Below are 27,653 nucleotides of genomic sequence, written 5' to 3'. Positions count from 1 at the left end.
AGTACTTTTTCCTGCCATTCATTTATAACCACTGACTTTGTGTCCCTTGACCTAATTCCTAAAGGTTTCTCGCCAGGGTGGCAGCAAGATGGGGAGGAGCGAAGAAGGCTCACATGAACTCAGCTGCATACCAGTTCCACACAGCTCTAGTTACCTTCCAGCTACCGTCACTGCTGAGCCCACATCCTGCAAAAGCACTTCTCAATGGGAACACAAGTGTAATCTTGCTGTCTTACTCTTGTGTACTATGTTGCTGTTAGCATTAATTAAAAGAAATGCAGCAGCCCACAGCCATGTAAACTTCCAATTACTGGTTTAATAGAAAATTTTATTTAACCAATAAATGTGAACTGACTACACTTAACAGGCCAGAGTATCAAGTGATTTTAGTCAGTCAGCTACTTTCCTAATCATAACATTTACTGGCTATTCCTTTATGAGATTTACCTGTATTAACAGAAATTAAAAGAATTTCTAATACGACAACCTTAACTGCAGACCATGTTCTACTCCATTCCTAAGTGCACAAAACAAGTTACATGTTTGCAGTAGTCACTGAAACGCAATCACCTCTCGGGTGACAGAACAGCATAGAGCCAAACTTCAGTGCATCTAAGAGCAGTGAATTAGTTAGCCCTGGTAGAGCTGCAGTTTTCCAGTTTCATAGGGCAGTGAAGGCCTCTACTCCAAGCAAATAGGTCTCACTGTATTGAGTAAAGATGACAAGCAGAGTGAGGAAACTTGGACCAACTACATCCTGGGAACACAGCAGGCAGCAGCCATCGGTACTTCCTTCTAGCTACGACTGCCAAGTGTGTACTTCAAGCAGTGTGCAAGAATAGGAAAATTCCATACCTAGGTATCTACCACAGAAGGGACTGGACTGCTGCTGAAGGTGAGGAGAAGGTTGGGAAGACTTGTCAACCGAAACTTCACGAAGAACTGTCAGTATATCATTTAATAGTAGATGATAAACTGATACCACTAGTCCGTGTTACATTCCTAAAGCAAGTTATCAGTGCTACAGACCACTTAATATCATTGCTTGCTGGCAGAATCTACAAAACAGGTCACAGAATTACAGGAAAGGTAATTACTTCCATTCTTTTCCCAGGACATATTAAAATGACTGATGTTGGCCATCTAAAATCATCTGTAAAGCTTTGTAAAAATAAGTTCATTATACATTTTAGACCCAGGCACATGAAAGTACTACTGAAATGAGCAGAGTATAAATTAAAGATATTATCAATGTTTAATATGAGTCTGGAAGATAAATAAAATATTTGAATACAGAATCCCAACACCAAAGTACCAATTATTCAACAGAGACAGAACATGACGGTGTGGTGAGAAAAAATAAAACCAACTCTTATATTAGGAAAGTAACATCTCTAGAAGCAATACATCTATGACTATAATGATATTAAAAAATGGAGCCCTGATATACCCACAAACTACATTTTTTTCTCTCAATTCCATAAGTTCTACGCTTGTGGAGGTATTTTTAATCCTACCTTTAGAGGTAAATGTAGCTAACAGCCCCATTTCCTACACTGACTTGAGTTCTTTTATCAAGTATATTCACTTTTTCCAAAGGAATAGTTTTACTAAAAGACTTTCAGAAGCCAGTTGTCCACAAACACCTCAGAGAAGACCATTCACAAGCTGCTTTCACTACACATACAAGCAGACACTACACTATTGGATATGCTGGTGCTGCATTCATAACCTGACAGTGGAAAACAGAACACGTAAGACTTCCCAAAATAAGTTTATAGTAGTCAACAGAGCAAAAACCATCTCCACATCACTCCTACCAGTAACAGGTGGCACAACTTCAATATTAAAAGCAGCACAATTGGAACTGCACACCTAATTCTTCACGCTTCAAGACTACAGAAGCTAACTTTTTATTGTAAGGCTCTAATTCAAGAGAATAAAAACACGTTTCAGTATTTAGCTACTGTATTGTAATTCTTCAAAACATATCTGCCTAATTCCAAGAACCACCACTGAAACAAATGGTCTTTTCCATAAAAGGAACAGTCACAGACTGTGCCATTCTGTCTAGGTAACTGTACTTACACAAACCTCCTCAATGCTATGTTAGCTGGATGGTTTCCAGTAAAGTTAAAGACAGTTTAACTGAAGATTAGTGCTGCATCCAACTCTCCAGAGAATATCCGAGCCACAGTTTGTTTAATAATGTTTAAATGAAACTATGCAACCTCAGCTAAAAATGTCACCACCACTGAAAATAATTGTAATAAACCCTCAGCTCATCCAACTGCTGAGGGTGGTATTGGTTTAATGGTGTTACTTACACTTAATACTGTTTATATGGATTTACGACTCTACTATTTCTTTTAAATTCATATCTGTCCAAGTAACGCTTTGCGCAGTGCCTTCCAAAACAGTCCTGTGCTAGGAGCCGCCCTCTCTGCACCGCTTTCACTCCACATGTTTATCACCAAGTCATCCTAGACTTTTCCTGTTAGGATAAAACTGTACTGAAGCTCAAATTATGCATGCTTAGACGCCTGACTGTAGACTTAAACCTTATTTTGCCACACATATAAAACTGACCTGAATTTCAGAGGGGATCCCGACCAGCTGTGTCACTGATACAATAAATGGGAGCTGCAGGGAATCTGTCTCAGAAAAAAAAGATGCTATGTTTATGTAGAAGCCTAACGTTAGATACCCATATTGTGGGCTTTAGATAGCATGTCCCACTTGAAAAAGAATGGCAGGCAACACCCCTGAAGTTACTGCCCTCCGCCTCCTTAAAACTAAGAAGGGTGTGTAAAACCATGGTTAATTATCTGCAGAATTTACTGTCTACTACTCTGCAGTGTTTACATGTGCTCAGTCAGCTACGTTCAAATATAGTCTGTTTTGTACAAAAATTGTAGCCCAAAGAGTATACATAAAACCATAACTGACGTATTGCAGTTTCTCTTCAAGCAGCAGATACTATTCTTTTTGCTTAGCCATTCTGTAATGGTGAAGTAACAGCTTTAGATGTACCTTAAGTTCTGTTTAACTAAACTTAAACTGGAGGAAATCAACCCTTACAGTGGAGTTCTGGCAAGTTTTGCAGACACATTCTCTATTCATTTTATCTTCTTTTCACATCCTGTAGCACTAATCCCACCCCAGCTTCTTGCTTTTAGCTTGGAAGGTTTTAAAATGCAGTGTGAGTAACGTATGGTTCAAGGTACAGCACAACCTCTGCACTTCAACACAAAGGTCATACTGAAAAGCCCAGGACAGCCTTATACAACACCCACTCAAAACTCAGCAAGCTGGGAAGCAAATACCTGTCTCAGCAAAAGTTACTCTGCTGTTGCAAGACTACTAGCAAAATTCATTAAGAGTCGTCATAAAAATATGACTACATAACTAAATACACCTAATATTGGTACTTTTGCTAGTTCACTTCCTGATTTAGAAAAATAGAGAGGAGAATTGTTACATCTAAGCTAATTCATCACTAATCAAAGTACCTACATTGCATACTGTGTCATAATTCCTTAGAGACTAATAAACCTAAGATAAGGTTTGTACAGATCACCCCAATACCATGCTTTATTCAAATACTGCAAGAAAGTAGTTTAAAACATCTTAATTTACTCTTTTTTTTTTTCTAACGATGCAGCACTAGGAACACTATTGACGCCAAGAATGTAACTGTCATGCACTACAGTCTCTGCTTGGCACCAGTAACTAATCTGCACCTGACGCGAGGACCAACAAAGAAACTTATCTTCCTATCTTTCAGCATATGGCTGCTGTCCAATGCCCCTGCAGAAGAAGTGTAAAGATTTACAGAGGCACTGAAGACAAGCAACACCTTCTTAAAGGTGCTTTAAGATGCGACAGTCCACACGTGAATGTTGAGCACTGCAAGAAACATACTCATTTTTAAGAGAACTTGTCTAAAGGTTAAAAGTGGTTAGTCAGGCTTAATGGATTTATTACAGCTTATATAACACAACTACTATATACCTTCCCTGTGACATGTGCAGTGAGAGCAAGCACAACGAATGCATTTTAAATTCCTATTTACTATTTATCAGGAAAGTCAGACCAGACACAAAAATACATTCCTTTGAAATGCTTCTTCCTCTACCCACCAAAATGCAAGCACAACTACTGTAAAATGCTGTGGTTATACAGAACGAGATACAAACTGCAGCTTTCAAAAGCATACAGCTGTCTGTTGTAGGAAAAGGTCAGAATAAAAGCACAGCACTTGAACTCTTAATACTGCCCAAGACATTCAGGCGAGAGACACTTAAACCTCTCCGTTTCTTAATTGTCTCAACCCTAAAATGAATATAAATTCTAGTCTACATCAGACAAATGTCTGACAAATGATCTAAGCTACTCTGTAAAAGTACTGTAAGCTACTACTAAGAAGCTGCTTTAATCAGTAAAAAGGACAGAATCCCAATAGTTTAAGTGAGGGTAGGTGGAGTTAATCTGCCAGGGCTACTATAAACTGAGAGCCAGTTTACATAATCTATAACTAACTGGACATAGACACGATGCACATACCCGTTTTCTTTCTTTTCATCTTATTAGAGAAAGCAGCGACTGCTGAAAACTAATGACTGGTTTCATAGCCTCTATTTACATCAGAATCACAAAAGAAACATGCATGTCATCACTTCCATTAGTATGAATAGCAGTAACAGCACCAAAAAGCTGATAAAAATCTTTGTCTCAAAAGCTTAAAATATTTTATTTGGCTACATGAAATCATTTATTCTAGCATAAAGGTGGCCAGCCAAAAAAGAGAAAAGCCAAGGTAAAAGACCACAATGTAGTGACAATGCTGGAAATCAAAACAGGAAACTAATTACTACATAAGCAGGAAGGGAAAAAACAGAGGATCAGAAGTTCATTTAAGGTAAAGGGTCAATAAACTTGGAGCTCATCTGACCAAAGTATCTTATCTAGTAGGCTGGTACTCCCAGAATTGGAAGCATCCAAATGCCCACAACACTCTACAAACACACACACAGAGTTTGAATTTCCAATGTCACTGCCGGATGCAAACCAGCTTGCTACATCAGGCCCCTAAGAACCCCATAAAACTGAAACCAAAAGGATACCACCAGCCCTGCAGATCTCAAGTCTACAAAGCAAGCAGTAATTTGCCACTATCAGCACAGCGTTGCACTTATTCTTCACTAAGAACAACCAACCCTGAATTTTAATAGAATAGACAACTTGACCATCCTTCAGAAAACAAACTTCACCTACCCCAAACCCCTCCCTGACTTTCAGCTCAGGTCTGAAGAATTCTAATATTTGGATTTCTAAGTGACAGGTTTACAGGTTCAATATCAAACTCATAGGGCATATAATTCTCTATCCAGAAAATTATCTTCCCTGTAATCACTCGCTCAGTATTTCCCCCAGGAATCTTCATCCTAGTTATACATGGAAATTTTATTACTTTTTTCATTAGTCTTTATTGTGACTTAATGGCTGCAGTTCTGCAGTTGTCAAGAACCAAAGCAATTACTAAAAAGCTTCAAAGAGGCAAAACTGTGCAAGTGAACGTAAAGCATGCTTGGGAACAACCCCAAATAGGAAGAACAAATTGCAAAGTACAATTGAGATAAATGAACCAGCTCTGACTAAAAAGAAAACCTCCACAGCCACCCCTGGCTGCCAAAAAGGGATCCACTGGAGAATATTCCGGGGGAAAGCAAAGCCAAAAAAAATCCTGCCTCCCCAATGGAAAAAGCTAATCCACTCTTAAAGAGCCTTTCATAAGCAGAGTATCAAAAATGGCACCATTCAAATTACACAGCGCACCTTGCTGAAGACTTAACAGTCTTAACATGACGTTTACCAGTAACAGGAATTTAAGGATAACAGCAACACAGTTTTGGTATTTTGGGAAAAAAAAAAAAAAAAAACAAACACCAAACCCAAAATAAAACCAATCTAATTATTCAATCCAGTGGTATTTTTTCCCCACTATCTATTCTTTGGGGTTTGGTAGTAGTGGCTCATCCTCATATTAGACCAAACTATAATGCATATCAAAGGTTTAACATCTTGTGTGCAGAGACAGAAGATTTAGTTACTACAATAGGATTTGCCAATTTTCTGCAACATGAATACATCGCACTTATGTGATGCTTTTAATCTTCAAAGAGCTTACTTCTCACAGTTACCGTCCTCAAAAAGAATGCCAGTAAGCATCACTAGCCTGTTTTATCCATCTATAAAGTCCATCAGGGCACACACACATTGCTATTTGGATTGTGTTTGCTTCAAGCAAAGCTAATCAGTACAGGTTCTGTGACAAAACAACCTTCCCCATAAGACCAGTGCGGAAAAGAATTGCTCCATAGTAGTCCCAACAGTGAAATAATCCTCCTACCATCCGAACACTTAAATCTTATTGGCAATATTTTATATCCTGAGGAATTAAAGGAGCCCGGTTTTATATACTTACCAGTGCAACCCTGTAAGCCACAGAAGCAGCCTGAAAGAGCCTGAAAATTCAGAAACCTCTGCAGATCATTAAAATAACTTTTACTATGTGTACAATAGCAAACGTAAGTGCCAACAGACGGCAGTACTAGGGAGAAAAGTAACTGCTCTTATCAATTAAAGAACTGGTAAGCTCATTCTCAATGACAGTGATTTCTAGCCCTGATTAATCACAGCGTGCCACCTTTCCTGCCCACGGAGCCCTGCCAGAGCACTTAGCTCTTCTGCCAAGACGAGGTGCTGTTACTGCTGTAGATGCACTGAATAAATTATTGCTGACCCTGGAGAACACAGCTAACTGGCCAGCACAGCCAGGCGTGAAACAGTACAGAAAGTCACGGGAAAGGCACAAGCTTTCAGTGGCTTTAAACACAGAGCATAAACCATCCTGCAGCAACAGCACCAAGAACCCTGAGCTCTCATCAAAAGATGAGTATGAATGAGAATTTAGGGAAGCTCTGAAAGCAAGCAACCCAGTCTGGGATGCCTGCCTTCACCTTATCACAGCCATCACTCTTTGCCCAGATTCAAACCTCTGCATTCCTTATTTTTCTTTTTTATTTTCCACTACTGTTTTCTTCTGATGCTTCTTCCTAGTTTACATAGTTTGTACACGATTTCCCAGAATGATGGGTTTAGCTCTCAATCTCTCAACAGTATTTAGACTAGATATTCAGTCCAATTTAGATTAGAAACAAAAATATGCTCTTCTGAGCTGTCCTTTCATCAGTTTTCCTGGCAAATACCATGAAAGTTTGTATTGTCATAGGTGAGCAGAACAGCTTCTGTCACAACTCGGAAAACCTGCTTTCACTGTATTACCACCATAAAAATCATCCAGACGTTTATGCTGTTAAGATACACAAAATTACATTATCTAACTCATTTCCAAGAAATAAACAGCCTACTAAAATAAAAGGCAATGGCAAATGCCAACTATGTAAATGCAACCACTACATATGGACCTTACTACAAAATAAACTGTAAGACAACAAATATTTCATATCCTGTCTCCCAAAAGTGCCAAAAATACTAAGTGTAGCTACACTATGAACTGTTCTTTAACTAAAAAAAATATAGTCTAAGGCTGAAAGTTCAATACAATCTGAAACTTCTACACAGGAAGGCTGTGTTTCCCATAGCCTGTAGCGAGGACAAAGTCCAGGAGTTCTAATTCACAACTGCTGGTAGAGGTTTGATCAAGTATTTACTCAAGTGTTAGTTTCTGGCAGCCAAAAGAGACATTTAAGCATAGGACGTAAATACCATGAGAAGCAAAGAATAATAATAAAATCGGATAATATTTGTACACTGCTAAAACTTAATTCCTGAAGTTGAGGGGGCTGGTCTCTGCTCCTGAGGAAGAAGTGACTGGACAAGAGGAAATGGCCTCAAGCTGTACCAGGGGAGGTTTAGATGGAGCTGAGGAACAATTCCTTCCCCAAAGGGTGCTCAGGCATTGGAAGAGGCTGCCCAGGGCAGGGCTGCAGTCACTGTCCCTGGAAGTGTTCACACACTGTGTAGATGTGGCCCTCAGTGCCACGGGTTAGTGGTGGCGTTGGCAGTGCTGGGCACAGTTGGACTGGATGAGCTTAAAGGGTCTTTTCCAACCTGGCTGCTTCTGGGATTCTGTGAAGTCAGAAGAAAAATATTACTCACTTGAAAGTCAAGTGTTTTGGCACAAACACATTGCACATATGTACATATACACACAGCTGATGGACGACAAAAGGCTCTGTATTCCAAGTCTTCCTATTCTCAATACATTTGTTTATATAATCTCAAACACAAATGCAATGTGAAGTATTTTTGTGTCAGGTCACAAATTAATGTCTTCTGTTAGACTGTTATAAACACATAACCACCACTCTCTGCTGCACAATCTGTAAATGGCTTACAACTCAACGCAGAATCACAAATAGAGACAGTAGTCTATATGGTCAAGAAATAAAACAAAACCATGTAGCTCATTTCAGGACCCTATTCCATGGTCAGTAGAACACCAAGAACTGAATCAGAGATTTATTTAACAGACAACAGCAAACAATCAGCATCATCATTTCCAAACTCCATTTCCACTGCTGCACCTACAACCAAGAGAAATCTCCACTAACATACAAAGACTAACATTTTGAAGCACTATCCTGAAGGACACCACACTAGCTTTAAGTATATCTGTGCTCTGTCTCTAGAAACATTCATCATTAGATGTATACTATTCCTAAGGTCCTACATTCAGAAGAATAAAAAAGCCAATTTAGATACATTATGTAACAGCTGCCTGGGAAACAATCTTCCAGTCATTTTACTGTTGCTGACCAGTTTAGGTTGATGCGATGACTCAAACTGCAGGGCCTCATATAAATGCCTCTCCATTGTTTCACAGAAACTGAAAAGGTATCAGAACAACTTAACACTAAAGAGCTACACACCGTCAGCAGTTGGAATCTCTCCTTGAATCCCTGAAGAGACTCACAAGATACCCTCAAGGACATTACAGCCTCTACTAGAAGCAGGACATCTAGACAATAAACTATGAACTTTTTGCATGAAGAGATATTTATGAAATATTTTATATTCTGCTTTTTAACCTCTGTTCTTATAATACTCATGCTTCTGCGGCTATTTAGCCCATGTTCTACATTAGAATTAGTGTATATTATGGCTCCTTCTAACCTACCTGCACTGCAATCTACTCATTATTGAAAGAATAAGATTAGTTTACACAAAATAGTTACACAACTGTTCTTTAAGCAAGGTGATTAGAAGACAATGCCTGCAGGTAACACAAAAAAGTGGGGAATTTGTTAGTGGTGAAAAGAGTGATTCTAATTCTTTAGGAAAAGAAAAATGAGGCTGTTAGCTGGAGGACTGGAAAACAGGGATGAAAAAGTTCTTCTATTATTTTTCCACTGATAACAGCCTTAGTTCACATCCTCACAGAAGGCAGAGCAGGCTACACTGACTGCACTAACTGCTGCTTCAGCTATGTGAAGTGCAAATCCACTTTTCTAACTTTTAAACTAAAATCCAGGATTTAACTGTATCACATTGTTAGGTAAAAAGTGGTAAAAGTCTTTTTGACAAGACCAAGAAATTTCCAGTGCAAAGTTAGATTTTTTTCTGGATAACACCTAACAATGAGAAACATGGATTGAAAGGAAGAGCTTCTTCAGCCCAAAATAGAGTCATGATACCATATTCAAGTTCATTTTTAGAACAAATTTAACCTGCAAAACTGAAGTTCTCATAATTACTCTCCCAATACTTTCAGTTCTTTTTCCTCTACATCCATAGCCATTAAATGTGGCACCTCCTGTTCTGCTCAGGTTTCCGAGTTTCTCCCACATTTTTTTCATTCAAGGTTTCAGAATTTTAAAAGAAAAAAAAAAAAAATCCAAATTAAAGTGGTAAAATTAATTGTTTAAGACAACTGCTTGCTGTAGAGTTCCACTGAGACAGTAGCGTATACCTGTTAAAGCATTTCAGTTCGTGACTTGCTGCCAAAGCAGCCTGTCACAGGACAAAACCTGAGCATTTCCACTACCACTATAAATTCAGATAAGGAATATCAATTCAAAACACAAAAGAAATATAAGTACCCATTCTATATTAAATACTTGACATGAAATTAAATCATATGAGTAGATGACAGCTGAAAGACCAGCTCACAAAAAGACAAGACACAATGAATAAAACACACGGCTTGTGAGGAAGAATTCCAAAGGGCTTTAATAGGTTTTATTGTTAAAGAATGAAGAATACATTTTTCTACAGAATGCAATTATCCCTTCTTCTGGCCTGGTCACATTGCCTCTCATAACTTCTTGGTCCAATTCAGACTCTAAGAGAAACTCTAAAGGGTTTCTCCTTTATAATAATCATCAAAATAAGTGTTTTACAAGACACTGAAAGGTATCGTGTTTTCCTTTGTAGTTACTGGTTAGAAGCATGTGTGGCACTGATGACTGAGGGGGCTGCCTCACTCCAGACTAGTTCTATGCTGCCTTTCCTTGTGGCTCATGGCATGTACCTGTGGAAAACCTGACCAGAAGAGAACTCAAATCCCTTTTAAGATACAGGATGTCTCACTGGCTGTTTAAAAAAAAGTGTATGGTAATGTGTAAAGCCAGATGATATTTCTGCCCATTTCCTCAATTTGTCCAGAGATACCCATTATGAGTAAGGGGCTGTCCTGGTAGCTTCAACAGCATCCAAGCACCAGAATCTCTGGAGGGCTTTCAGTGCACTGCACCTTAATGCATTAGTGAATGCATTAACCTATGCAGCTTATGAATACCATTCCAGAAAAGAGAGCATTATTTTGCCCCAAATCAACCACAAGCCAAGCACAATAAGTTTCTAGCCTTATCAGCATATTTCCATGTGATATGAGAGGCTCATTATTGTTGAGATAGACTAAAAGGAGAAGGGAGAGAAGGGTGTAAACACGCTAGAGATCATGGCATGTCACTCGATATGCTAAGTCACCCTACCTGTGATAGCTAATCACATTAGTGGCTGCAATGATTCACGTAAGTAACTATTTCAGCACTTGCACCATTTTAACTTAAGTTCGGCATACAACAGGAAAGAAACCCAGCCATTCCAAACTGTCTTGATTATCATTTGTCCAAACCTTTCTCAGGCATGTCCTATTTTGCATCAAAACTATATGAAAATCTTGCTGTAAATCACAACAAAATTACCTTTTTTTTTTTCCTAAAATATACTAATTTATTAGATTATTTAACCAAGAAACACACTCCTCTAGTTCCTAAAGCTCAGCCACGTGTCCGTAGTACACTAAAATCATGAAGGATATTTTTTGTATTGTCATTATAGTGAATGATTTACTGGTCTACACAGGAAAATGCTGTGGCTGTAGTAGTTTTTAAACAGATTTGGTGAACCACTACAAAGTGTATGCAGACACATTTTGTTTCAAACCAAGACCTGAACCCAGCACATATCCATTAAGAATCAGAAATCCAGAAGAGCTTTTACACCAATTTCATAAAATTGCAGTTAAAAGAGATGCACTCTTTCCAAAAGCATCCCTACCTATAAGGATTACCCAGCCCTGCTCAACTGTAAACACAAGTTCATTAAAAAACACTTCAGAGGTGTTAAAATTCATATGTAAAAAAGAAATGCTAAGTACTATACATAGCTAAGCTGAAAACACTGAAGCTATACAGACACAGTCCTCACTAGCAAAAGTAAGATGTCCCTGAAGAAATCACAGAAGAGAAAGTGCATTAGGATTTTGCCACTCTTTAGGCAAGCAGGGTATTTTTATTCCACTAAGTGCTAGCAATAATATAGTATTCAAAGTTTTGTGAATTAGACCCTTTCAAACTCTTAGGCAGAATCTACCTTAATGGCTTTTTCTTTTACATTCATCTTTGCCCAAAGGCTTCATTGTCTCATTATGTAAATGACTTTTTCATATGAAAATTAGATGTTAAAGATGCTTTTTGTAGTTCTTCAATACTGCAAAATACCACATGGACATTCACAGTAATTCAGACTATTTAGAATTAACCTCCAGAACTTTCTTCCTATAAAGAAGCTTTAACTAGGAAATCATCGGTTTTATTATGAACAATCTCAAAGACTAGATTGTAAAATGCAGTTCCGAAAACACGCATTCAGAACTTGAAGACCTGCATGTATACCTTCAGCACACTTTCCACTGCATGTCCTGGTAGAACACAGCTAGCAGTTACTAACACTCAACTGGAGCTCACCTGAAGAGAAGTTGGGCAGTTCAAATCATATGCTGTGTGCTCCTGAGTAGCCTCCACTGAACACCAAGTCCCACATGTTATTCAAAATAATTCTGTAAGTTATCACCAAACAGTTCAGTACTGATAGATACCAAGGGCACAGCAACAGAGCAGACAGCAAACACCAGACTCATTACAAAGGCAAAAACTTATCAGTCAAGGGCAGGCAGAAAAAGTCTCACTCTTATACTAGTGAAGAATACCAGTTCACAGTTGTCCATAAGTACCCAAGTCCAAGGTTCCACAGTGAGACACCAAGCATTTCTCGGTGCAATCCCTCAGTCAGTGACAGTAATATAAGACCACAGCTCCCAACCCAAGGAGGAACATAGCAGCTATCTGGCCCTGCAGGACTCAGTGGATGCACAGCTCCTCATTGAGCAAATCTTTACAATCAATAGGCTACTGCTAAATAACCCAGGAGACCTTAAAAACCCCAACTGAGTAGCTCTGGGTTTCAACAGCCCTTGCAATAACTAAGTCCGTGGACAAAAACAGTTACGGTATTTTAAAATGCAACACTTGCTCTATCCCCTCCTCCCTCCCTTTTCTGTATGCTCATTGCATTTGGAACTTCCAGGATGAAAAAAAGAAAGCAGGATTATATTAAAAATAATTAGTAGCTAAGTCATACAGATGCCATAAGAGCTCAAGGACATACGACTCATTAGACCTACTTGGCACTTCCCATATACCAAATTATTTAGAATCAATGTATAAATTCACAACCTAACCAAAAATGTACTCAACTTTCAGAAGATATTCTGTTAAATTACAGACATTAGTAACATCTGGGATTATTTTTTTCCAAATCAGAAACATAATAATCAGCCCTATCACAAAGCAGTTTTATAATAAACTTGATTTATAGAATTAAATAGACATATCATGCCTCACCTAATCACATCACTTGCTAATGCTATGTTCTTTTTCATTCTCACAAAGCTTGCCATCCGTTCACAGGCCCATTTTTTGACCGTGATTTTTGTATAAGTCTTAAGGAACCGAATGCTCTACTGATTTTCTGAAGTGAGACAGTAGGCTGATTTCCCTTTGAGGAGAAGAAAGGGCGTGAGGGTTGTTTTACTCATTTCTCCCACAGCGCCAGCAGCCAGAAAGTCTGATGCTGTTATAAGTCAAGCACAACAGGACTCAAGCAGGCCCCCCTTTCTCACCCCCCCTTTCATATTTCATTAGAGATGCTCCACATCATTTTGAAAAGCTTCCTAGTTTCTATTTTTGTCTTATTTTATTTTCTCTGTAGAACACTCTCAGGTAGATTTCGGACCCTGTTGTTGTATTTCACAAAAACAAGGCTTTACAAAATTCAGGATAAACAAATATTTCATAGAATGTATATGGTTGGAAACAATCTCAGGAGGTTACCCAGTCAACCTTGTGCTTGAAACTGGGCCAACAGTGGACTCAAACCAGTATGGGTTTTTAATAAAAACAAAAAGCCAGGAGTGAAAACTAGAAAGTGATTAGAAAGAGGTGCCCATGAAAATAATTACTTCAATGATTGAAATACAAGAAATAAAGCAGGACAAGCAACAGTTTTATGAGCTATGAGATATATACACATATAATCTATAAAACAAATATATGTTTTGAGTACTCAGTTTTAGTCTACATCAATAGAAGAAAATATATTGTGTCTGTAATAGCCTGATAGTGTACTTTTAGCCTCTATCAAGATGTTTAACACTCAAAAATCAGGATTTGTTCAGCTTACCCTTTAACTTCCAGCCAACATGGACGGAATATTATATATTTACACTCATTTGGCAGCTTTCCTGATCACTTTGATTCAAATCTCTAGTACCATGCTGACAGGGCAAAAATGCATCTAATACTATGAAACTACCATTATGTAGAGACACAATTCACCTGCTGAAGTGAGAATCCACAGGACTCACAAAATTTACTGAACCATATTTCAAGGTTTTGAGGTCTTTTCACTTTAAGATATTCAACTGTTTCTTGTTTATGAGATACCTATACTCTTAATCCCCCTTTTATTGCTGCACATACAGCATTTGAGCACTTACCAAGTTACTGCCCCACTTGGTACAGAGAGGCTTGGCCACCACCCAAGAATTACTAAAAACCTACTTAGAAAGCATGCAGTCACCTCCATCAGGACCACAGCACTCACAGAAGCCTAAGCAGGAGACAACATTTACCTCAAATTTGTAAGTTTTCAATTAGTATTTCATAAAGAACTTCTAGAGACCACAAAAGGCATCTCAGGAAAGGAAGCTTACTGTTAAGTTAACTTAGGTTCATATACAAATGCTCCTCATTCCAATAGGAAATAACTTGAGCAGTTATAAGAGGTTGAAAAATCACTGAGTACACTTCTCTAAACTTGGAACATGAAGTCAAAGAAGATAAAGTGGTCCCGGCAATGTAACAGATGAAGAATTACAGATAAATAATCTCTCACAGCAACCTCTTTTCATCAGTTCATGGAAGCAGAATTCCCCGAGTCATTTGTGCATTGCAGTACATGCTCAACAGAGACTACTGAGGTATCATCCCAAAACAAGTATCAGAACTGAATGCCAGAGTTGTGAAATAATTACTGCTCTGCGAATTTGAGCAGCTACTTGCAGCTCCTCAGATTTATAAACAGGAAGCGTGAAGCTATGCATTCATACCTGCTTTAATTGCAGGACAGAGACCTAAAGCCATCAAATACTGGCTGACATAAGTCTTGCTGTATAATCTACACTGTCTCAACAGTGGATCCTATTCATTGCGAGAGCTAAAAGAAAAAAAAGTGGCTGACAGAGACCAACATGTCCTGAAGAACCTTCACCTGTCTATGGCATCCAAGCACTGCTTTTCAGACATGAAGGAAAAGCAAGTAGAACAATTGCCTTCATGGCATATAGAAAGAAAAGAATAAACCACTAAAATGGTTCCCTGACCATTTTCCCTAAAAATATCATCTGGGATTTAAAAAGTTAATTTCATAATCAGGAGTAATAAAAAGTGATTTTCCCCGGGCTCAAGGGCTGAGTCCGTGGATTTTGTCACCAGGTTGAGATTAAGACAACCTCAAATAAATGATTATATATTTGTATAAGTTCTCTATCATATTTTTGTCGGATTTATTGTATCTGTACATTTGAGGATGTTAATGATCAGACACCACATATATATGCCTTGATTTAAATAAAACAAATGTAGCTATTCTTCAAATTCAATCAAGACACAAAAGGTCATTAGCAAGATTTATCCTCTGCCATCACAGAACATCAGTCATTTTTGAGAAGCACACTAACTAACCTTTTTTTGGATTAAAGAGGGTTTTCATTGCTTTGACAGGCTTGATGTTCTCCAACTGGTGGCATCTTTGAGATGCACAAACATGAAAGAAAACTGTCTTCACAAACAACTACTTCATGACCTCTCCAGAGGATAATCCTTTGAAATAGATATACCTGCAAGTTCTCCCTCAGTATAAGTCAGTCTTTAATTGAATGTACATTTTTAAAAGATGGCACCATTTTTGTTCTTTCTTTTCGCTTTTTCTCAGAGACCACTGCACACAAAACACAATGAAATGGATTTATATGCAGCCACTCATTTCTCTAAACAGTATACTCACTGAGCACACCAACATTGTGGCAGTTCTCTCTTCTTTACCTTGATTTAAGCAGAAAGAAAACCTCACCATCCTCTCTGGTGCAAATTTGACAGATCCAGGATTATTCACTGACATTTATTTTTAAGCGGTTATCTGACTAAATATTTACCATACATAAACTGAATTTACATGATCTGGTTTAGGCAGCATTCACTATAGCATTGACTATAGATTCTATAATCTCCTAATTTCCAAGTACCTTCATAAATTTACACTGCCTGTGATTATATTCTGAAAGTTCCTTAACGCATTAACAGTCACTGAAAAATGCAGTCCTTCGGGGTGTGGAATAAATTGGCCATCAATACCACAAAGCCACCTCTTTCCTAGGGAATCATTATTGAAACATTCTGTACACAACACACCTCAGAAGCTGTTGTGCGGGAGCTAATACAACAGTAACAGCAAGTTCTTCCTTTTATAAAGCTTTATTGCCCTAAACGTAGCCCTTTAAGGAACGGGCCAAGGCTGCCAGCAGAACAAGCAACATACATGGCAGACTTCAGAGCGCTACCTCCTTGGTGGAAGGCAAGGCCGAACACTGAGCAGTTCTCAGAAAGAATGAGGACTCAAATCAGAGACACGTTGGAAAAGGCACCAAACCAAAAAGGGAAGTCTGCCTGACCTGAGGCACTGTGCTAGGAAACAACTGCTGTTGGAGCTGAGAGCTAAGAAAAAAAGCAACAAGCTCAAGAGCCACATTTCCAGTTTATGCCATCACAAACTTAAGCTTGATAAAATAACCAATAGTCTTATGCCCATTTTGGAATGAAGTGCTTCTTTTACTTCACCTATAAGGACCTGTCCATGAATTTCACCTCCTTACAAAGAAGTCATCCTCAGGAGGAGGTCTAAACGGTTAGGAAGAGCTCTCACCACAAGTTCAGAACCCATACCTTTTCTACAGCAGCAGGCAAAGCAGTGCCTCTGGCTACTATAAATAAGATGACTATAACCTGGCAGTGTTCATAATGAGAGAAGAGATGTCTAAAATAGCATCCCTTACTTTTCACTCCCAAACTATGCAACGGGACACAGATCTTACTGAACATAAGGAAAAAGGGAGACTGACGAGACTCGGTGTGACCTGCACTGGTGGACGCAAGACAACTTCATCATACCCATGCACACAGCCACGTCATCCCCAGTACAGTCAGCTGTCTGTGCCAACAAGGAGCAGAAAAATATATATAACTGCAGTACTATCTCATGCTCAAGGGTGAAAAAGGCCATTAACACAAGACTGCTCTCACGTTTTCATCTCCTTGAATAGAAACTATATTTTAGCTACGGTTATTTATATTGTGAGCATTTAACCACAAAAACTGTCCTCACCTTCACAACCTTTAGTTACTCCCAAAATGGAATTGCAATAAATCAAATCGCAGCCATCCACAGCTTAAAAGTCAGCCTTGTTTTCTGAAGCTTACAGAACCAGCAGCACTCACTGCATTCTTCCAGGCATTCCGAACAACTGAACTTAAAATTAGCAGAACTCAAAAATAGGACCACAACATTCTGAACGCGCGCAATTCTACAGGTCCAGTTAACCACTACTGATTACATATGAGGAATTCACAGTTGAAGAATTTGCACAACATGACCTCATATAAAGCTTTCTGAGCATTTAACGGCCAGGACACAATGTTACAGAAGGTGGATCTAACTGGACATAAAGATATTTGGCTTTCTTTTGTTAATGTTTATGTTTGTCCACCAAGGCTGTTTGTGTCCACTCTAACACCACAAGTACCAGCACAGTTCTGTGCAAGTAAGAATGGCCGAACAAATAATGTTTTGATAACTAGCCCGTTTTATACATACAGTGATTCACTGGTTAAGTAAACAACGTAGTTATTTAGCAAAACATCAATTTATATTAAAGAGCCTAAAACAACCTTTCTGTTCTCCTACAGAAAAACAGTATTAAATGCCTCATACAGAGAGAATAACATCAAAGAAAAATGTTCCATTCACCGTGGAAGAAATAATTTTAAGTAACTTTCCAAAAACCAACCTTATAACTTAAAAAAAAAAAAAAACAGTATTATTTTTATGTCAAGTAAACTTTTCATAATGAAACATCCAGATCGAGGCAGAACGAGAGTTTAAAACTAACTATAAAATTAAAAACATTTGATTTTTCTTATATATGACCTATATACATCTTGACCAAATGAAGGTACTTTCCACCACAGAGCTTATTTCAAACACTTGTTATATTCAACTTCATACCTCTACCAAGCTACATTTATAGCTCCAGTTCCTCTAAAAAACACATACACCGGTGCTTTTAAAGACTTTCTATACTTTCACTAGAAGGCAAATTCTTCAAGGCTGTTAAGATCTGCAAGGAGAGAGAGTTTGCATCTTACATTTGTTTTTCCTGCTTGACAGTACATTACTCCATTTCCTATGGCATCCCTCAGAGAATTACTCCATTTCCAGGGCATCCCTCAGAGAATTCTCCATAAAAAAATAAAGATTTAATTTAAAAATATTTTAAATGCCATTTCGCATTTATTTGCTTCTCCTTCAATGAACTCGGTATCTCCTCACACTTTTCCCTTATCAATCATTGCGTGCTTCTCAGATTTAAGTAGACATAAAAAGGGCAGCCATGGTTTGAGCTTTACAAATGTTATCAATGCTTTAAATATCAAACAGGTGAACTGCTTTAACTGTACTACATCACACCAATGCACAACTGAGCAACAACTATTAAAATAAACCCCTACCCTCCCTGCGAACCCTTTACTGCTGAAAATTACTGTCCCTCTTTGTCCTTGGACTTGGATATCAGTTCTAGGCAAGGTAGCTGATAGGGTTTAGCTTGCCTGTCGCCTTGGAGCCCTGCAGCTGCAGGCACTCCGCTTGTTTATGTTTCCCCTTCACTAGTTCCTCTTTAAATTCTCCAGGAGGCATCTAGAAACGGACTAAACCGGCAACATACATAACAGACCACTGAAGCTACATCCATCTTCCGGATGCGTGCTCCCTATCGCGGGCAGCAGTAGGTAAACATGAGGTGCCGGCAGGTATGGGAGAGCCGCGCAGTGACAGGAGCGCGGCGAGGAGCAGCGCGGCACGTCCCGTCACACCGGGATGGCAGGACTTCCCAACGCCGTTTATCCAAGGTAGCCGGGAGAGCCGGAAAGCGGCGGGCGACGGCAGGGCCGGGGGGCAGCGAGGCGGCGGGGGGGGGGGGGGTCTGAGGTACCGGCGCCCGCCGGGTGCCTCGGCCGGTCGCCTCCCTCCTTCCGTCCCTTCCCTGCCGGGCCGGCTGCGGGAAGGCACCGCCGAGTGCCACCGGCGACCGCTGCCAAGGCGTGGAGGCGGCCGGGAAAGGAAGCTCCTGCCCGCGGCTGCTGCCCAGGCCCCACGGCTGAGGCAGGGGAGACAAATAAATAAATAAATAAGGGGAGGGGAGGAAGGGGGCGGGGAAGGAGCCTGAGGCAGGGGAACGGCGCAAGTGCCTCGGCGCCGGGTCTGCCATGGTGGAGCGAGGAGCCGCCTCACGCCGCCCGCTGACAGGGGCAGAGCGGGGCCCCCTCCCGCAGCCGCCCCGCCGCGCCCCCTCCCCGCCCCACCGCGGCTCGCTTCGCACATCCCCCCCCAACCACCACCACCCCCCCTCACCCCTTCGCAGGGCCTCGTCGTAGCTGAGGAAGCCGATGCGGGACTCCTTGGCGCCCATGGTGCCGCTCAGTCCATGGCCTCCCCGCCGGCCGCTCGGCGCCGCGGACCCGGGCTGCGCCGCTACCGACTGGGGAGCGCAGGGCGCGGGCGGGGGGGGGCGGGGCGGGCCGGCGAGAGGAGGCGGCCGCGCGCCCTCCCCGCCGCCGCCTCCTCCATGGCGGGTCACGTGAGGAGCCTGCCCGCCCGCCCGGCCGCCGCGTCACGTGACGGGGGAGGGCTGTCATGGCTCCCCCTCCCTCGGCGCCTCCTGACGGACAGCGCGTGCGCGCGGGTCTCCCTCTCTCTCTCTCTCCCCCCCTCCCCTCCCGCCACAGGGCAGCGCCCGCGTCACGTGACGCGGCGGCACCCTCCTCCCCCTAGCGGCCCACCGGCGCTTCAGCGGCGGCGGGGCGGGGGGGGCTGCGGGCCCCCGGGGGCTGGCCCCTGCCCCAGCGAGCGTCTGCGGGCAGCGCGGGGCCGGCGTTTGGCCCGGTAACGGGCAGCGGGCGCGGCAGAGGCTGCGCAGCGGGGCTGGCATCTCGGGCCCTGCCGCACAGGGTACGGAGCGGAAGGGCCTGTGGCGAACAGCGCTCCCCGCTGCACGGTTTGGCGCTTGCGGAGCCGGCAGCGCTCCGTCGGTGCGCACACAGGCGCCGGGCAAAGGGCCGGTCTGACTGCGGCAGAGCGAGGGTCGCGGGTCTCTGTGCTTCGGGCCTTGGCCCTGTCTCGTACCTCACAGGGGCCCGCGGCTCTCCTCGGGAGGTGCCCTGAGAAGTGCTGTGAGCGCGGGGTGACTGGGGAGTTCCTGTCCCGCTGAAAATGGCTCTTCCGAAACAGGAACACGGACTGAACTGTAAAAGGAACAAAAATGCCCCTGTCCCGTGCTGTTCTGAAGCGTATTTGATTCTACTGTTCACACACGACGAGAGGGTTTCCCAACTGGCTTTGTTACATTAATCCTGGTGACATACCCTGGGTCACTCCAGAGCAGAAAAGAAGGCGTTTGAAAGAAAACACTAATCTCCAAGGGCAGCTCGTTCCAAGGATAGTTCCTGCACAGAAACAAAGCCTATGAAAACACCAGTTGCAAGTCATTCCCTAAGTTCTGGTTTCCGCACTGAATGATCTTACCGCATCAGAACTGGAGGAAGGTCAGGCCCAAGTTACTTTCTCGCTGATGTAAGTTCACACGTAGGTATTTTTATAGCAAACATTCCAAACAAATTTCATCTCTGATACGCAAAGCCAGGAATGCTGCTTACAGAGAAGCTTAGCTTGAAGGCCACATTTCTCCTCATGCAACACTACTCGAGTGCAAAGATGCTACAAATGAATTACGCTCCTAAAGCGTCTGCGTTGTTTGAAATGTTGGAAACATACTCTACCCACCAGCCACTTGTTACATATTTATGTCTTAAAGAGAATTTAAGTTCCTTTATATCCTCTTACTCCTGTGGTATCTTTGCATACCTCTTCTCCATATAGTCCCTCACACAAGCAGCTTTCAATATAATGTAAACTCTTCAACATATTTGAATGAATTCAACAAAATTGGCAATATCAGTCAAAAAGCATAAGTTGGCAATATTAGAAACAGCCAGAGAAGTCAGTTCTATCTTGTGATTCAATTAAGTATTCCAGCCCCTAATGATAGCATTCCTTGTGCCATGTTCCATTTGTGATGGATCCCTTTTTTTAAGTATTCATTTGCAGCTGTGGACACATGGTTTAATCCCCAACTTCGCTGTGGTGCTATTGATGTGTCACCTTATGTCTAGTGGTAATCATTTTGGCTCCTCTGAATTACAGAGATAACGATACATGGAGAGTCCTGTTTTGCTTGGGATAGGCTGCACTGGGATGCAGTCACACACCCAAACTGGCAGAGCAGTTACAGAAAGCAACTAGAGCAGGAAGCAAACACCATGGTGTTGTAAGACAGCTTCACACCAATTTCTTCTTGTTTTCACACTGATTTCTCCATGACTACTTATCCTTGCCTCACCTCCCTCAAGCCTCTTACTTTCAGTAAGTTATGTTATTAAACAGCAACAGCAAAGTATCAAGGCTCACTGTAAAACTGCCATAACACTCCCAGGCCTATTTCATCTAGAGACATAGAAGCAAAGGAACCTGCTGGGACAACAATTCCCATCCTGTGCTATCGCAGCCACTGCGGTTTAGCTGCTGTCGTGCATCCATTCAATTCCGTATTGCAACATGGATGAATTACCAACACCTCTTTCTGTATATTTACAGAACCAATTCTATTTCTTTTCATCTTAAAAAAACCATAAACCCTCAACAAATAAAGCTGTAATTGCCCCCCTCTTAAGTACATCACCCCACCAGTTCTTACCAGACTCCATCTGTGCTGCTTTGAGATCACTATTTCAAGACTTTTATTCCATTTTCACAAGGCCTCACCAGCGCTTCGCAAAACATTCCATTTTTATCTGTTTTGTCTTGACAGAACCTCTACTTGTAGCACACAGAACTGTTCACTGGAGATTATTAAGTAGAACAGGGGCTTTAATGACAACTGGTTCACTTGCTAAATCATGAAAAAATTAATGTCTAAAATTGTAATTACAAGTCAGGTCCTGCCACCAGCTTCAAGTATAGTCACAAATGGCTGACTTGGTATTTGATGCAAATGAGGAAGCAGAATTCTCTAGTGAGGAGTTCTTCTAGAGGAAGGAAAATGGGTTGGAATGATGGTTAATAATGATGGTTAACACTTCATATTTTAAAAACCACACTCTTTCCAAACTGGTTAAAAATATGTATTACATTCAAGCTTGCTGCTTTTCACAGCTAAGTTGTTTAGACTTACACTGCATTTTTGTGACATTAAAAAAAAAAATCCAAACTAAAGTGACATCTCTCTTATGTCCCAGAGATACAAATGATGTCTAACAAGCAGTAGAATTTTGTTTGAAGAGTGCTTTAAAATAATTTGCTTGGTCCGTTGTATGTACCATGGCTTGCACCAAATTTAATAACACAGATATTCTAGATTGGAAAATCAGACTGGAGTCTTATGATGGCAATGTCTTTGTTCAGATTAAATTAAGCATGTTCTCAAAGGCATTGAAGCAGGAACCTAGAGATAAGACTTTATATGCTAACCATGGATTAGGTCTGGCAGTAAGTTTTTAATGAAGCCTTGTTGGGGAGCATAAGATAATAGATGTTGCTACTATTTAAATGTTATGTCAAAGGTAAATCAAATTAAGATACAGTGAATTTAGACTTGTATTAGATGAATGGAGCTCCTGTCTTCTGGCAGAAGAGTGCTCCATATGCAAATCTAACTGGCCATGTGCCCTTTTCATTGCTGGTATTTATTTAATTAATCACTAGTCACAAATTAATTCCTAAGCACTTAGCAAACATCTTTAAGTGTCTTTGCATCATTGTCAAGTATCTGCAGAAAACAGACATTTACTGCTGCACAGAAGCTGCAGGAGGCTTGCAGCAATGTGGCAATCAAAACCAGTTCTTAAGAGAGCAGCGTAAGTCCCTAGGATTTCCTGATTTAAAAGTCACTAAAACCAAAAGCCAAAAATGCAAGTTCTAGTCCCTGTTCTGTTATTTTTCTCTAAATCTCTGCCTCTCTTTCCCCAGTATATGTATCCCCCCCCCCCCAGGATATCATTAATTTTTTAAGGATCAGTTGATTTTTGCAAGCTGCTTCAGAATATATAAATATGTGGTGCTATTCTATATAAATGCTGCACTCTGTTCTCCAGAATAGTGGCAGTCTTTATGCTGAGTATGATATTAAAAAAAACAAAACCCATGAGGCTACTCTTTAATATTAGTACTTACTTAAAACAAGATTAGGAAGTAGGGCTGAAGGGGTTTTCAGCACAAAGATGAAAAAGCATCCAGAGAGCTAAAACTAAAGCTGAAACTGCCATAAGCTTTGTATAGAAACTGATGGCCCAAGAAACAACATAAAATAGCACAAGGGAATGAGGAATTGGTAGAATAAGAGGAAAACTCATGTTAAGGGTCAAATAGAGCTGACGGGGTCTCAAATTTTGTGCTACCACAGAACGTGCCCATAGCACTAAAGATTCTCTGACTCTTAATATCTCATGAGTATTTCCCTATAATTATTACTTAGTTGTAATATTTTTGTAAAGTAGCTTCATATTATTACTAGGGATTATTTACAAAAAGGAGAAATCTGCTAAAACATGCTGTGGGATGGGTCACCCGTAGCAATTTATGCATCAGGAACCTAGTAAAGGAGTTTTGGGGTTTTATTATTCCAGCAAGTGGGCTTCTGGCCATCAAAATAAAATCTGTGACTACGTGAGCATGTAAAAACTCAAAAACTCATTTAGGGCTTAAGTTTGTTACGTGTCAAAGGTCAGCACTTCAGTCCACCCTCTATTCAAGAAACCCTTCCTTTTCTGTCCTGGGCTGCTCCAAGCAACTGGAGGCAGGGAAGGGAAGTCCACTCCAGGCATTTAAACTTGATTGGGTTTTTTTTTTGTTCTCTTGGGTTTTTTAAGGCAAAACCCCAAACCTGAACAAAATCATGATCCCAGTCTACGAGCATGTAGAAAACTTTGTTTTCTGAAATGGTCACAGAGCAGAAGCATAAGAGCAGAATTTATTATCACATGTAATGGATTCTGGCCAGACAAGGCCTACTCACTGCACTAGGATTTGTTCTTTTAAGACATTTAAGTGCTTTTGAAATGTGTATCCCAGATCTCCAGCACAGACACAACTGAGAGAGCTATCTTCACCTCTCAGTCTGGAAGGAGACTTGGTACAGGACTGTAAGAACTGATTATCATCTGTAATTTGCATTTCTCGTCACCAGTGAGGATTTGAGACACACTGTGCCGGGCGCTGTACAAACACAAGGCAACTTCACTCCTCCTCACTTCCCAGACAGTGCTGAATGGAGCGCGGCAGAGCACACCTCAAACGTTTGAAAAGAGCAGAAGGTGGGAGGGAGATGAAGGTGCAGTTAAGGGTATTCGGTCACTGTAGGCCTGCAGTGTTCATAGCAAAATGGTTTCTTATCTTTCTAATTATAGTGAGCTGATGAATGAGAAAAATACCTCGAATCATTCTCTGCCAGTCTAATTCTGGTGTTATTAGAGGGAGAGGAGAAGATACAAAAGGCTTCCTCAAAGAACAACAGAACTATGCTATGTCAGCATGAACTTCGTAGCAAAACACTGCAGGGGAAAAGGCCATGGCTGTTATGGTTAAAGATTTAAAACAAAAACCAAAACAAAACAAGACGTAATACGTACAGAATTCAGTTTTAATAAGCCCACTTGTAACTACCAGAAGCAGGTAAGAAAATGGAGTCCTAATGCTATCTTAACACTAACACTTTCTTAGGAACCCCAGCCTATTTTTAGTCATTTTTGTGGTGTTTTTTTAGCCACAAATATTCAAAAGGGATTTCTGCAAACCTAGTCATCATCCCACCCATTCAAGGGACATGTTAGTGAATGCAGTGCTCACCAGGGCTGTGGTGTGGTGTCGCCAGGGGACTCTCAGAGTGAGATGGTTTGGACTTTTCACCCTTATTTTCAGTCTGAGGGCACTTCTCTTTTTACACCTGCCCTATGGATCCCCACTTCCCAGCACTCTCATGACTGGTTCAAGCAGGGGCCCTTCCCCACCCGCACTGACACCGTAACAGCCAGGCTGGGTACCCCTGGCTGGCAGTCAGCCCCTGCTACTTCCCAGCAGCAGCAAGATGACACTTCATACCTTCCTCCCTCCTGATGAGTCAATACCACATAAGCAGGGTGGGGAGGCAGGAGGGAACAGCATGTCCCTCCCCCTGCCCCAACGGGCTGAACTCTAGTGACAGTACAGCCTGGAGGTGGCAACTACTGCTACGCAGGCAGTAACGACAAGAGACCTGCGATGCACACCCACGTGTGGCAAACACCATACCTGTATATCAGGTTGTGACAGATACAGGAAGAGAAATTTGGAGAGGAGTGCCCAGTCCTACGGACTGAAAAGACAGCAGGTAGAAGCATCCCACAGGTTCTGAGCAGTGGAGTACCTCTGTTTAATTTTACCAGCCCTTTAGATGACAATGAATTAATATTTTTGCTGAGCTTTTGTTTAGGGAGTTTATGAGAGGTTTAAAGCCACTCAGAATTGCTGCTCAAATTACTACTCAATACATGATTTCAGCTTATGTTATTAATAGTGTTATCTACACAACCAAGGAAAATGAGGCACGTCACACGCATTCTTTGCTATTTTAAGATTTGTGGGTAAGCAGTCCTCCACTTCTGCTGCAGTTGCCTTTGAAACCCACAGAAGAAAACACCATAAGGCACCCTCCACTCTTGATGTTCTCTTAAGTAAAGCTTCCCTGTGTGTGGAAGTGTGACATAATCACACTTGGGGCCCACAAAGAACAGTAAAAACACCCTTTTTTTTACCCTGGCAGACTTTGCTGATGTTCTTCCAACCGAAAAGTAACAAGGTGCCACAGCTAATGAAAGTCACAAGGTGAGTGGAATGCATTAGAAATTTTTATAAATATCACATCCTTCCTGATTTCCTATCGACCTGTTTGATTATGCCGTATAGAGGGAAAAGTGTGACAGAATTAATCAGCCTGCTGGAGTGAATGCTGAAGGAACAGAGAAGCTTTTGCAAGGCTGTTGTTAGCATTGGAAAAGAGAAACTGTGACAAAATAAAAAGGCAGACCTCAATCCAGAAGCACGTCAATCAGAAAGTGAGACATGCTATGATTTATCAACGTAACACAAATTGATGGGAGCGTAGATCTCCCACCTCAAAGTGTTGTATCTGTGCAGATTAAGAGTAGCATCTGTCATCAGGAAACAATGGGAAAGAAAAATGTTTGATAAAAGCTGTTCTGTACTCTCTTGTAGGCAGAAAACCACTGTGTCGTTGGAATGGAAAGAAGGGTGCCTCTGCAGTTCCATCCTCAGCAGCAAAAAATACAAGTGTTGTGACAAGAGGAAGTGCAAATAATTAAATAACAAAAGATCAAATGAAAGGAGTGACTAATGTTTACCCCGTTTCAGAAGGTCCGAATCACATTGTAGAAAAAGGATGCTTGCACCACCCCCAGAGCGCAGCAGCATACCAGGGCCACAGCAGGCAGTGGCTTACCACTGTGGCACAACAGGGCAACTTTCCCTTTCAAAGAAAGGGCTTCTTTCTTCTCAGCTCAACAGCTGCTGCACACAGGGTCTCCAACATCTTAGCAGCTTGATTGTTGTACATAGAAAAAGCCATACCAAAGCGTAAGACATGTAACAACTTCATGAATGTTTTGCCAGCAGCTGATACAATGGAAAGCACATCTCAAAACAGCAGGGCAGCAGAGTAAAACAAAAACCATGGAGCCAGTAGTGTCATGTCATTTGGCACATCCTTGCACTTCCCTTAATGCGGTTTCAGATCTTGGAAGGGAAGGCCAAAGCATCTTATTTGCTAATTTAGGTTTCACATGATTCAGACACTGAACAAAAAAAGGACATCCCCAACCAGAGAGACCTGCCAGCCTTCATGACCTTGCCAACAGACTGACATCTCAGTTCAGTGCTTTCATGACACAGATAGTGAAAGAACTTTGGACAACTGCATAAACAAATGTGTATGCACATGCACACATTTTTATGCTGGTATGCACACACTACCTCTGATCGTGATCCAAAAGTTACACCTCCCTGTTTGAGTTAAGGACGCTCCAGACACCCTGCAGACACAGGCGTAACAAATAGAAGACATGAAAATAACAGACTTCTATTCTATGGTGCCAAATGGCTAATGATAGTAATTAAGGATTTTAAAGTTCTTTACCAAGTGGTATTATCTAAGATAGCATCATGCCTGTAATCTGGCCAGAGTCAATGAAGAACTGCTGATCAAGCCACCAAGGCAGCAAAAACAGTCCAGTGGCTTGCCATCTGCTCAAAGCTCTGCACTACACCTCATCCCCCTCCATACAGCAGTG

General features: G+C 41.2%; 1 protein-coding gene and 1 long non-coding RNA gene across 4 annotated transcripts in view; one reads left to right on the top strand and one right to left on the bottom strand.

Moving 5' to 3' along the window:
- USP32 (ubiquitin specific peptidase 32) overlaps positions 1-19,776 on the bottom strand; it is a 74,361-nt gene extending 54,585 nt beyond the window's left edge. For all 3 annotated transcript variants that reach the window (XM_065694541.1, XM_065694542.1, XM_065694543.1), the window contains exon 1: positions 19,615-19,776. In XM_065694541.1, the coding sequence (XP_065550613.1) occupies positions 19,615-19,672 (58 nt within the window). In that variant the 5' untranslated portion in view covers positions 19,673-19,776. The remainder of the gene's footprint in view (positions 1-19,614) is intronic.
- LOC136021873 (uncharacterized) lies at positions 18,930-26,818 on the top strand. The gene is made up of 3 exons (XR_010615930.1): positions 18,930-19,112; positions 26,111-26,172; positions 26,563-26,818. It is a non-coding gene; the product is annotated as an uncharacterized LOC136021873 (long non-coding RNA).
- The last annotated feature ends 835 nt before the right edge of the window (positions 26,819-27,653 follow it).

This window comes from Lathamus discolor, chromosome 14, assembly GCF_037157495.1.
Source record: "Lathamus discolor isolate bLatDis1 chromosome 14, bLatDis1.hap1, whole genome shotgun sequence".
NCBI lineage: Eukaryota > Metazoa > Chordata > Aves > Psittaciformes > Psittacidae > Lathamus > Lathamus discolor.
Note: the sequence above shows the minus strand (reverse complement) of the source record. Positions and strands in the feature narration are given on the sequence as shown.